Source organism: Neodiprion lecontei, chromosome 2, assembly GCF_021901455.1.
Source record: "Neodiprion lecontei isolate iyNeoLeco1 chromosome 2, iyNeoLeco1.1, whole genome shotgun sequence".
NCBI classification, from domain to species: Eukaryota; Metazoa; Arthropoda; class Insecta; order Hymenoptera; family Diprionidae; genus Neodiprion; species Neodiprion lecontei.
The window spans coordinates 14,723,887-14,737,273 of NC_060261.1; the positions used below are offsets into that span (position 1 = coordinate 14,723,887).

At 41.6% G+C, this 13,387-nt stretch overlaps 1 protein-coding gene across 2 annotated transcripts in view; it reads right to left on the reverse strand.

Annotated features, from left to right (window-relative positions):
- LOC107216822 (unconventional myosin-XVIIIa) overlaps positions 1–13,387 on the reverse strand; it is an 84,014-nt gene that overhangs the window by 55,048 nt on the left and 15,579 nt on the right. The window contains exon 3 of one of the 2 annotated variants that reach the window (XM_015654115.2): positions 10,743–10,877. In XM_015654115.2, the coding sequence (XP_015509601.1) occupies positions 10,743–10,877 (135 nt within the window). Of the gene's footprint in view, positions 1–311; positions 1,680–10,742; positions 10,878–13,387 lie in introns of those variants that run through there. The other variant, XM_015654116.2, reaches the window with a different exon arrangement.

Below are 13,387 nucleotides of genomic sequence, written 5' to 3' on the forward strand. Positions count from 1 at the left end.
GTGACTATGCAAAATTTGACTAGAATTTCTTAGTGACTACACAAAATTTGACTAGAATTTCCTAGTACCTATGCAAAATTTGACTAGAATTTCTCAGTGACTATGCAAAATTTTACTAGAATTTCCTAGTACCTGTACGAAATTTCATTAGAATTTCCTAGTGACTATGCAAAATTTCACTAGAATTTCCTAGTGACTATGCAAAATTTTACTAGATTTTCCTAGTAATTATGCAAAATTTTACTACAACTTTCAAATAACTATGACAAATAATATTTTCCTCGGTGAAGCCAACTCCCGCGAAACGGTACCTTAAAAGTTTTCGGCGCCTTATTTTCGAGGAGACTGCTAAGGTGTTTCAGGTATGCTGGTTTCCCGCCGGTCCCTTTCCCGACCCGAGTGGCCTTCCTGGCTTGGGCAAGCTCCAGGAGTTCTTCCCACTCGACGACGTCGTACAAATTCCTTACAGGGCTGCTGCGCGTCCTCTTTACGACCTTGCGAAGTGACGGAGAGGTTTTCTTCGGCAAGGAGTTACTCCTTGCAACGGTTTTGTCACCGGTCCGTTGTTCGACTTCGGCAGTGATGCGATGCCACTTCCTCTCCTTGGGAGGGTTGATCACACTGTCGTCCCACCCGGCCTCCATCTTCTTGTACTTATTCGTCATTTCGATTCTACCCCGGAGCGTCTCGGCCCAGCTTTCTCTTTTCGAGCATAATTTCTTGCCGTGTTCATCGCCGTTTGACATTTTCCTCCCGGTCTTTACGCTCCTCTTCCCATCGTCCATCCCATCCAGCACCTGGTTTATCTTCTTTATCATGTGACTCGCATGGTCGACACTGTCAACCCCGTGTTCAGACGAGTTCAGGCTGTCGGTATCGCTGTACTCCCAAGAACTTACGCTGTTCCTGCTCACCTTTCTGCTACCTCCGGACTCGCTGTGGCCGTTCAAACTCGACTTCGAGTCCTTCTTCTGCAACGACGATGATCTGCACCCTGGCCGCGGACTCGGCGAGGATATTATCGGCCCTCTCGAGTTGTTCTGCTTGGCTATGCCACTTCCGTGAGCCTTGCCCTTGCACGCCTTGTGGTGATGCATCTTGCTCGCTGGGTTCGGCGACATTGTGTCGCGGGAATGGCGCCTGGGGTTTGTCGCCATGCGTTTTGTTGGACTCTGGACTTTTCCTGCGATTGGCGAAACTCAACCGAGCACTTCTTCAGACCCTACATGACGTTTTCGTCTGGACACACTTTAACGCCAATTTCAATAAAACGCGAAATACTACCACACCGATCACTGATTGTGCAAGTTGGAGCGAGAGAACCGTTAAAGGATCTGTATTGAACGACTTATACCGTAAATTACCGAGTAACAATACGTCAGGTTTATACATGTAGTAAGGCAGAGATCGTTACTTGAATGCAATTAACGGTTTGTTTATCAGACGACGGCGTCGACGTCGCGACGAGACGTGCATAATAATAATTATGACAATAATATAATTAAATTTTACTCTTTCAAGTATAAGGAGAATTCTGGAGCAGAGCCAAAGTGAACACTTCGAGAGGATTAGGCGGTTATATATTACAAGGCGAATTTTATACATTCACATGTTGGCGTCGGTCGCGTTTAGGCGCGGAGGAGCGTGACTGGCGCGAGTCGCTCAAGAACTGACTGACTTACTCAATCTGAGAGACGCGAGGCGTCGTCGTCTGCAGGCGTCTGCAGAGTCGGCTTGCTCAGGGAGAGAAACGGCAGTCACTCACTTCGAGCCAGTCGCACGTTCCTCCGACGATTACTTTATGCTCGTTGTTCCCTATCGTTTTTAGTTCGACACACCACACACACACATGCACACCCCGCGTACTATAGAAAGTAAGAGAGACGCCAGGCTAAATGCCGCGAAAATTACTCCTTGTCATTGACGTGACAACGAATCACTTTTTACAACCGTCCGTATAGTTGAAAGCATGTTTACAGAGACGATCCGTAAACTTTTGTCCACCATTTTAGGATGAAAATTTTAATATCGCAGGTATTTTGATATATTTTAGTAATAAGCCAAGATATGGTAATCCTACTATTTTTAAACCTTTAGGTCTTACAGTTTACGAGAAACGTATTTATCAGTTGTCGAATTCAGAATTTACCATCATTGGAGAAACAATATGACCTAAGGTGATTTTTGTGTAAGAAAGTCTAATGCTTCCGAACATAAGATCTGTGGTTAGCTAGACCCTCAGGAATTTTCAGTCCTATATGAGCGAAGGACGGGAGAATAATTTTATTCAACATTTCTCTGGAAAAAATAGATACTTTGGAATCTATCTTGAGATTTTTAAAATCGAATGAAAGTGGGTTCACAGTTAAGCCGATGTCAATGTTTCAGGGATCCCTAGAATATATTTACGTCGATGTATTTGTAATCTTATTCTCATCCTAGTCTAAAAATTTTGGGATATACTCCAATATGCTCAATTTTCCATTTAAAAAAATAAAATCAACTTATTCTTCCCCCCTTGGCATACACTGCAGGACTGAGAATATCGGAAAAATGTGTTTTCTTGCAGAACCTAAAAGTTTATATGAAAATAGATTAACCAATCTGAAGAATCAGAAAAGGGATAAAAATTCAAAAAGGTTCAATTCGAGAACGCGATAAAATAATTAACCTATTTCTTGTAAACGTTGCAGCTTGAAGGTCTAAACATTGGGGAATTTTCACATATTAATGTACACCAAAATTTATATACAAGTTTCTGCGAGACGAATTTTTGACCTTAAAAAGATGGCTGAAAATCGGTGGATGGATCCAGGTGTTAAATATAGTTTGATTTTGGCATGTGGAGTGTTTTTTCATCAGCACAAGCGATCTTGTAACTAACCTTTACGACACAGGTTAGATTTTCGTTCAGTTTTTCAATACAGATTGCAGAATATTTTTTCATTTGACAATATCTAGAGTTATATTTGTTTTGTTACACCGTCTCATTAACGCCATCATATCTTTCGCAGGAAAGATCAAGTGGTACCGGATACGTATCCTGCCCGTCGCAGTGCGTTGAGTTTAAAAACAAATTTCCTGCACTTTCCGCCTTTCTTTCCTCTTCGTCTTTTTACTTCCTTGTCAAGGTTTTCCGGACGAAGACGAAGAAAGAGAAGGACAAGAGATGAAGAGAGAGAGAGAAATTCGTGCCTCCATTTTCTTCCCCTGAACGAAATTAGACTTCAGGAATCATTTCTAATTGTAAGCAGCTCTAGGCTGGATGCCGGGACTGTGGCTATGACTCTAAGTAACGGACGCACGCGTCGTTGCAGACGAAATAACCGCTGAACCCTCTCCCAGTTTATCCAAGAAGCTGCTGCTGCTAGGCACAAGACGCAGGAAGAATTGTTACCCCTATTCTTAGCCGCTCCGTAAGACAGCACAAATCTCCGAGGCCGCTGAGGCTGGGAATCGCTGATGTGCCGCAACCATTGTCCCTTGCAATAGTCTCACCCCATTGGCGGGATTAAACGGATCTCGAAACCATCTCCGTTGAGTCAGGTCATGATCTGCTTTTCAACTCCTAATTCTAATTCAGTGTCACGCGTCAAGTTTCCTGGTGTTCGGGTGCTGCAATGGTCTCGATTCGGATAAACGAGTTCTGGATTATTACAGTACCTCTTCACTTGTACTACGGGTTCGCATGTCATGGATTGCGCGGTTGTCTGTCTTTGCATCTCATTGAGAGCTGACGATCATGCAGAGGGGCGGTCGGGAATTTATTAAATTTGTTCCACCACTTCGCACTGCGTGCGTGCCTTGAATTATCACATGGAACACAGCAGTGGCGCAGTACCTTTGCTTGGTAGGTGGGTACCAAAGACCACACGATAAGTAACACGCCCCAAAGTTGTGAAAGCCAACGGATCAGAGGCGGACAGCTTGCTCGTTGCCTTGTAGTTGAAAAACAAACAATTGTACTCTAGCGTGTAACACGACTGTAGGCATCGATATACTTTCTTGTATCAGCATGTTTGATGTAACGGAGATCTGAGGAGACTCGTTGCGGCAGAAACTCCAAATAATTAGGTGAAATGAAAATTTTTTCTGATCGACGTCCGAATAGTCAGAATAAGGTGAAGTCACGGTGTGCTTTTATACTTTGAAAATTATTTACAGAGTGATGTTCGTGTACGTTATTACAAAGCACAGGTCTGCGGTCCGCACCGAAAAAAAAGGAAAAAGCGAAAGCTGAGATCGTCGATTTATCTGAGGCGAATCACGCGTTGTCGCCAAGGCCAAAACCAACCTCTTGTATACACGCATGATTGCCTTCGGGTTTCTGTAATGCGTGCCGTGCCGATGTGACCAACGAACAAGACACCAACACCCTATCAGTTCGGTCTTAAAGATCGATTATAAAGATGCTGTGAACCTTCGGTGAAAACTCGTTGTGAACAACGCGTTTTCATTGACTGTAGCACCGAGTCAAATTATTATTGTCGTTGTGCGATCCTCTTGTTTTCACACTGTCATCATTATCAATTGGCAATTAAACGAGCACCCAAGCGAGTCTTCAACGAGGTTGAAACCTCTAATTATAGCGGAGCAACGAGTCGCCTGCACTGATGCAGGTCCGGCGATGACGGAATCGGAGAAATTAGTTCATCGCGATCGCGTGCAGTTTGTTTTCTGAACCAGTACTGGAGCTTTGATTACGGAAACCCGAATTGGAACAGAGAAAAGTTTGAAAGAAAACAGAGGGAAAGGTTTTAAAGAATGTTTATCCAAGCGGGCAGTCTCGGTAATTTTCTAAACTTTTCAGCTGTCGCGATTTCCCAATAATTTCAGATTGTTTTTTGGACCAGACATCGAGGGCAACGGCTGAATAAAATCAGGCACTATCCTAGAAGCAACTGTAGATATTTTATTACAAGCTGGTGAGAGAGTTTTGAAAATTTATTATTTCCTTATTGGGTTTTACACTTTTACCGTATACTTTATACACATATAGTTGTATTGAGCAATTCTCAGACCATTTCGTATCTCATCAGCAGACTGCTTGGTGCATAAAAAAAATCGAGGGCAACGAACGACTCGAGTTCACCAAGTGTGAAAGCGGTTCTGTTAATATGTTCAACTGATTAAATAGTACCCATTATGAACAATTATACGACCGGTTACACTTCCTATTCCCCAATTCAGAGATTCCTGTTAGGCGAGGTGGAGTTTTGTTTAAGTGAAGGTATCTGGTTTTGCACACGTATACAAGAATTGCGCAACCCATTGTTCTTCGTCATAAACGATTCCCACCCATGCAGGACAATTGCGAAATACTGTAAAGATGCCGCAATGGCCTGTCGCCCACGATATTCACTTTCTTCAATGGTCTTGAACGCCAGCTATGCGATACACTCACGGAGCGATGTCGCTTATTCTACTGACCAAAGCACCCTACTGGCACCAGCATAAAATGGTTCAAGGATCAAGTAAGCCTTTCGTGCTCCTGCAGTCGCGGAGATTCTAATCGAAGAGAGAATTGTGAACGTCATTTGGTGCAGGTGGGCGTCAAGCTAAGCCATGTGCCTTCAGATCCAGATCGAGCTGTCGGCTTCAATTTTGCATTACAGAAGCAGCCTGCGGCTTAAGACTTGGTCAACCTTTCTCAGGTAGTCCATTCCAATTTTCATACAATTTACAAATGTTGTTGTATACTCGATATCACCGATAAACCGTTCATCGTTCAACGGATGTTGATGTCCAATAAACCGTCCAACTCATTAGAGAAATGCATATGAAGCTCTGATTGCGGTGGGTTATTTTTAGCGCTCTTCGTTTTCGTATGGTCGAGCTGGTTCTCCCACGTGGATCAGCCAATTGAGTATAAAAAAAAATCGGCAAAGAAAATACGCGACAGTAAGCGTTTTGAAGAAAGCCTATGACGCACACGCTTTTTCTCGTCAAATTCGATGTTTTCATCAGCAGGATGGACTTCGAGGATGAAAGGAAAGTGATAAGCTCCTGTTTCAAAGAGCGTGAAGAGATTCGACCTATTGAACAGTCGCTAACCGATAAGTGTCGTTACGGTCTTGCTAAAAATTAACAAAAAGGATTCGACTAGAGCCCTTCAATGGCGTGTGGTAGACATGTATGTAACCGTGTAAGAGACGGTCGAGGCGAGGAACACGTGTCGTCGAGCTTCCGCAAGCCACGTTGCACGCTACAGTGAGCCATCTGTCATTCGGGTCGCTTTCCTACTTCTCATATGATGCCGAATGCATTACTTCGTGAGTCATGTATCCAGGGCAGAAATTACAACTCGAGAACGATGCATACTTCTACGGTTGGTTATACATACGCGTTTGCCGATACACCATAGGGGAAATAACTGGTTGAGTTGGGACTCGTGCACTTGGTGCAATTCCAAACAAGGTGAGCGAGAGCGTGCATCGGCCACTTATGATTCTACCCTTCTATACAGCGCATCTAAATAGCTGAAGAGTGCCAACTGCTCACAAAGAAATTCGATCTACAGTCAATGGAGAATGAAAAAAATGGGTAGTGCAAAATTGCTCGAGTCTCGAGGAGAGCAGTTTTTTTTTCAATCAAACTCCCCGAGTCCAACCGCGTGAGTGATTCTGCACTTTAACGTTCGCTATTCACAGATATAAAAAGAAAGCAAAGAGAAGAGAGAAAAAGGTGGGCGCTGTGCAGTGGTCAGAGATCGATGTCGGGGACACAAGGACCAGCTGAAGCCATTGCACGTGGGACGCCATTCGAGCAGACAACTATGACGATGTCCTAGTAGTTCGAGTGGGCGAGGCTCTTTCTCGCTCCTAATTTGTCTCTCCGTTTTTATCTCTTTTTTCCCTCCGCTTCATTGAGTAGCCTACGGTACCGAAAAAATTTCCAACCATCGTTGAGTTTTATTTTTTATTTTATTTTTTGTTTTTATTCATTTATTTATTTATTTATTTTTTTTGCACCGCTGCCAGAGTGCACGGTCTAAAAATAATGGGCGGTTTCGCAAAGCCGCAGATCTGAACGCAAATTGATAATTTCCTAAACAGGAATTTCCAACACAGCTAGTTTATTACAGACATTTTCAGCCGCGGTGGGCTTCGGTTCTTAGAAAATTTAACCTCCTAAGAATACAAGCGAATATGCTGATTACATCAGCGTACAATAATCCGTGATTTCGTTGCTAGCACGTCCGGGTATTATATGCTTATGTATCATTTACCTTGGCGATTAGTTTTTATAGCCGCTCCCAGCATCTTTGCCGAGCTTGCGTATGCACCTCGTACAATTCGCGGGACGATATTTAATGACGGAGCATGATGTGACACGCGTGTCACACTTTTCGAAAGTGAAAAAAGAAAAAAAAAATAACTTACAGGGTAATCCATCTCAGCTAGTTACGTGTATTATACGCGGACCCAATTTGACGGTTTGATTTATACAGTGACTGTTGAATCTATGCGGGCCATGTGGTAATATAATTAACGATCGGAGACGTTATCTGCTAACATAAATATACAAGCGATTCATAAACAACTTGTCAATTCCTACGGGCTAAACCGGGACTCGATGAACCCCGTATTATTTACGAAGCAGATACAACCCACGTGACCTCCCGAAGAAAAGTAAAACCGGACCCGAAAAGGATCAATGTGAAGTTGGCGGGTGAATCGAAAGCCATTCTTACAGCATATATTTGATGATTCACGGATTAGCATCGGGGGCAGGTCGTACACTAAGTGGATCAACGACTTGACCTTCGACCGTATGAAGCGAATTGCAAAATTCAAATTCATAAAATGTTTAAAACTCGCCTTCTTTGAAATAAAATTCAATAATACGGATAAATTTATACCAGTGTGTTTAGTCATGCGGATTGAACGATAGAATAAGGTATGAGGAACTGAATCGGTAGATAAACATGAAAACACTCATAACCAAAGAAGGCAACATGGCCGACACGGACGCATTACGTTTCCACATATAGAAGTAGCCAGTCGAACCTACTGTGCGCTGCTGCACGTGCGTGGCACTCCCCGCCTGCAGTATTTTTTACGCAATGTAACCCGTACGTAAATTCAACGAACAATATTATTCTCCGTGCGAACGTTGCCAAATATGAAACACGCGCAAGAACCGGAAGTACAATAAGATTCGTGCAATCTATGATCGAAGGAAAAAATGTGGGTGCATTTATTGCGGTACATCCGGGATATTGGGAAAATTAGTATCGACTTTGTGCTTTTTGATGTATTCACTTGTTCTCGGGTAAGAGAGCAAGCAAAAAAAAAAGAACGAAGGAAAAGTTTACGCTTTACAGTTCTAGGCTGGGATTAAGTTTCAACATTTACGAAAAGACCGGAAGCCGTACTGTGGCTGACCCACATACCTCCCCTGAACCATTCGATACCTGAACCGAAGGGGCGATCATGTGACGATAATCACATTACCTTATCTACAATCAGAATTCGTGTGACGATTATATACTTATAGGGATGCCGCAACGACTGTTTTTTTGTCGCGGAGTTAAAAAATAAAGAAAAACAGAGAAAATGTAAGTGACGTGTATTTGATGGTAAGCACTTACCGACTGATGGTTCTTACTTCCATCAGTAGGTAAGATGATATTAACTTGTTCAACTGATCTTCAAATACCGATGAAGCACGATGAGTCTGAATTACCGACCGACGTAGAGAACGCAGCCGATAAAGAGTTCCGAGTTACGTTGGTTATTTCGAGTGCTGTTGGCACTCCATTCAACTTTCTACAACTCTTCGACAGAGCTATGCAAGAATTCTCGTCAGGCATTCTTCTGACGTAACGATAGTTTGTATCATTGCGTAAAATACTTGCACTATTAGTTTGCCACGTTAAACGAGAACTTTAAACTGCGAAGAAGGTATGCATTAGCTGCCGATAGTTAGTGAATTTAGTCCCCAGCGATACAATCATGATAATTCTAACACAGCGGACGCGCAATCGAATCCATGACTCATTGGCAGCGACTTATGATTTCTCTTTGACATTTATCACCGTCGAAATATTTTAATCTCGTGACGGTCGATTAGCTGCGTACCACGCGTAGTTTCGACGACATACCTACATATATTACCAAATCACTAATTCTGTATGCACGTATGCACATACGGACTCTTTACAAGATGCAGCTTGTCTGCAGCTAAGTAAATAAAGACTGAACTTGTTTGTTTGATATTCGTGTTACTGGAAGTCTGCGGGTTTGTTTCATTCAGTTAGAACTGAAGAGGGAAAATAATTCCGTTTGCGGTATTTGCCGTTTTAGAGTCACGCACGGCTCGAATCGTGACTCATGCCGTTGCCACCGACATAAATTCTTCTAAAGAGAAATTTACAGTTCGGTATAATTTAAGCTTCTAGGAACCATAAGCGCATACTCTTAAATACAGCAGCGTGTAACCGATCCCAACTAATCAAGTACGTGCACCTGCAATGGCTTGGATCTGAATACTGTTCAAGCTTAGATACATCCAGGAATGTTAAACAACGATCAGTGTCAGTCAGTCACTCGATATATGACGTTCACAGGTACGACTTCCGCACAACGTACGGATATGGTTTCCTCCGGCTATACATATGAGACGCAGGAAACTCCGCAATCTGATTGCTAATCTTTAATTCGTGTATCAATTACTTACAAAGTTTTGCAAGCCTGTACGAAATTACACAAACTAAGTTAACCCAACTCGAACTTTCAGACTGAAGTACTTATAAAGACTTAAGACTGACTCGTGATGATCGGAGAGTACTTCATATTCACCTTACTTCATCGTCATCTGCTTTAAGTGATGTCCGCGGCATTTAGAAATGTAATATGCATAAACATATATGTTGTAGTCAAGCGTTGTTGCCTCCCACAGAACAGTAAATTACGGGTTAAAATAAGCGTTCTAACTTTCTCTAACAAATCCGCGACTATTGTTATTCTGGCATTCACGATTTCTGTGACAGTTGAACGACCCAACTTAGATGAAAAATCTTCCTGACGTTGTAACAGAAATTTGACTGCCATACTATAGTTTAAAGGGTACTCCACTATATTTTCTACCACTATTAGATATTGGGGCGAAAACTCCCGGTGCGGACAAAAATTTAGTCAATCAGATTAACGTTAAAACCGGGTAGTCCAAATTTTTATATCGCCAAGTTTGAGGGGTGTCATTGAACCGAAGCAAAGCTAGTCCTCAATCCTCATTCTAAGGCTCACTGGATTCACTTGAAGGGTTTCTATTCCGAACGGCACGATGCCTGTTCTCTTTTATTTTCGTGATACCTCGGAGTACCTTTAATATCTTAGAAGCGAACTCAGCCAGTGGTTGGACGAACTTTCGAGTTCCTATCAAAAGGTCACGTGCTTCTCAAGAGGCGTTCTTTACTACGTCGCCAGACTTCGTGCCTAGTAAGTATCTCACTATAACCTGATCCAACCCGATTAAGATTATGCAAGTGGAACTGATCGGTCCGTTCTTAGGGGCACCGGTTCAACTTGATAGATCAGCATTTCAGGCAAAAATTAAAGTTCTTCCATGCTGCCATTTTAAAAATTCGATATCTTCGATCGAGGTTTAAATCTAAAATATACCTTATCTCAACTTTTTATATTAATTTCGAAATATTTGTCACCCTAAAATAAGACTAAGGTCGATACAAAATGTTGAACGGAGGATTGAGGAGAAAAAGTTGGCCGTGGAAAACTCACCGTATTCTGGTGAAATCGTAAACTCCCTGATCGTCGCAGCGTGCCACCCTGGATATTTGCTGGGGCGAGTACGACGTGAGTTCCATCGCTACCCCCTCGTCGTGACAGCTCGGATAATTCGGCGACAGGTTGCACCTGTAACAGACAATGAGAAATTTTGGGGCAGCTCTGACAATGAGTAATTGATCGATGCGTGTACCAATAATCACTCGTGCTGGCGTTCATTCGTTTACGACTGTAAGCGAAATCGAGAATTTACTTTGGGTAATCGATTCAGAGGATTCAGGATCCTGTATCAAAAGCACCAATTTTCTCATGTTCAATGATCGCACGTGGTAAATTTTGCGATTATATGTCGTGATGGTAAAACAGATGTAGAATCACAATGATCGAGTGAAGGATGCGAGTTTCTCAAGATATCGTTAGCAAAGAATTTTCCGTCAGAAGGTATCGTTGCGCAAACTTATGGTTGTTTAGTGCCTGTAATGAGATGTGTGTGAATTCTGGCTGGCAGACTGTTTCGTATGCTCGCAATCTTTGCTCGCCAATTAGTACAATTGATTTCAATTGACAAATTGAATTACTGACACACCTACGCGAGATCGCGCGGTGTACGGATCTCAACTTAAGTGTACATAGTTACATAGATAAATGGATGCGAAGAGGGTTAGGGTGGAAGCAGGTAATGAATGATACTTGGAGCAGATCGAATTATGGGAAAAAGAGGATTAAGAATGTATGGAACGTACAGCCAAGTCAAAAAATTGATTAGAAGAAAAACCCGCTCAGGAAAAAGTTGACAGTGTTATCGAAGCTACCTTACTTACATACAATTGAAAAACTTCTTGTATTACATGGCGGGAAAAATTTTGAACCGCTGAATTTTAATTTAATCTTGAACGTTTCATTGTGCTAACAAGTTCAGAAAAATATCTTAATTCAATCATTTTTTACCGAAAAATAGCTCGTTTTATTTGTAAATGAATTTTCGATAGACAATTGGATCATTGTTAAATCACAAATTTAACGCGAGTAAATTATAAGAATTTTACTCAGCATTTTTTTTCTTCAACTGAAGAACTCGGATTAAGAAATTCATGATAAAAGTATTAATTAACTGAATATACATATTTAACGTTGCAATAACCAGAAAATGTAGCATTTACAATTGTAATCGCACTAAATAGTTACTTGTACCACACTTTCCAGTAATTCTAATAATATTTAAAACGTTTTGGATTGTTCCAATTTAACTAGAATTTTCCAATACCTGCAAGTAATAAAAGTTTTTTCCGCGTGTGTACAGAATTCTACTTTTTTGCAAGTTTTGCCAATAATGTTTGTTTTGTACAATGCGGCTGTATATGTATAATACCATTAGTATATCTAGTAAAGTTATTTTTATACATGAGCTAAGGATGGAACACCAATGAAAGTCTTGTCGTTATCGTTGCAGAATTATTGCTACACTACGCTATTATTTTTCAAAGATAAAATAAATACCGTAGTACTTCGTAGAGTTCGGACTGAATATATTCTACGAATGTGTAATACGAGTTCTTGTATCATTTCTTGCCGGCCGATACCAATTGCAAAGTGTCAGCGAGTATGTCATTTTACGCTGACTGTCTCCAAACTTACTATAGTCTAAGCAATTTCGGAATTCCATCGCACGTAATACGAATTTCGTTGGAATTGGAATAATGAAGTGTTCCTGGTTAAAAACGCTACAAGTACTATTCATGCGTATAAAGAACATATCTATGCAAAAAGCGATATCGAGACCTTCGCCGAAACCATAAGTACATGGGATTCATTAGCCCACACTTGATTTACTACTTTCGACTCTAGTACTACGGATTTTCTGGAAAGTAGCAACCGTATATCAAAGCACTGTGCCCAGAGAAATAGGCCGTGACATCACCTTCCTTCTTCCACTGTGCCCGAAACTCAAAGCCCATGCGAATTCTTCTTCTTCCGTTCTGGCTGTATCGATTCATGCAAATTGTAGTGATTTTTGAGCATAAATTGCGCTCATTCACCTACCAATAACTTTCTACGTTCCTGTAGGTAAAAAAATAAAAGATATATATTGGCCACAGATGCGTTCTGTCTCCTTTTACGGCGAGACAGATTTCCTACCCTCGTGGGCATTCGTATTCTACGTCGATGTAATCTTGCATGGAGACTAGAAAAGGAGACCAAACTCCATGTAAACAAATAGCTGCCCAAAATAAGATGGCACTGGTGTTCCGTATGCACCGAAGACAGTGGAGGAAGTATAAGGCGACAGTTTGAATATTTCAAATATCCTAGTCAAGTTGTGCGAACTTTCAAATACAGGCTAGGAATTTGTTTACTTGAAATAAAATTCATTGTAATACCCTATTGGCTTACTTCACACGTATTTATTATGCTGAATTCGCTTCGGTGCGAAAAGAAAACTAGCGACGCTGGTAGTAAAGAAAATGAACGTAACGTGTCCGATTACCGTTGACAAGTTTTCTCAGTTCTCCAATTTCAGTTATGTCACAATGTGATCTTGGATCAACAAATTCAACTTTCGAGCGTCGTCGCGACGTTCGATTATCTACGAGCTTCGAATTAGTAATGTTATCGTAACAAAACATTGGAGAAAAAAATCA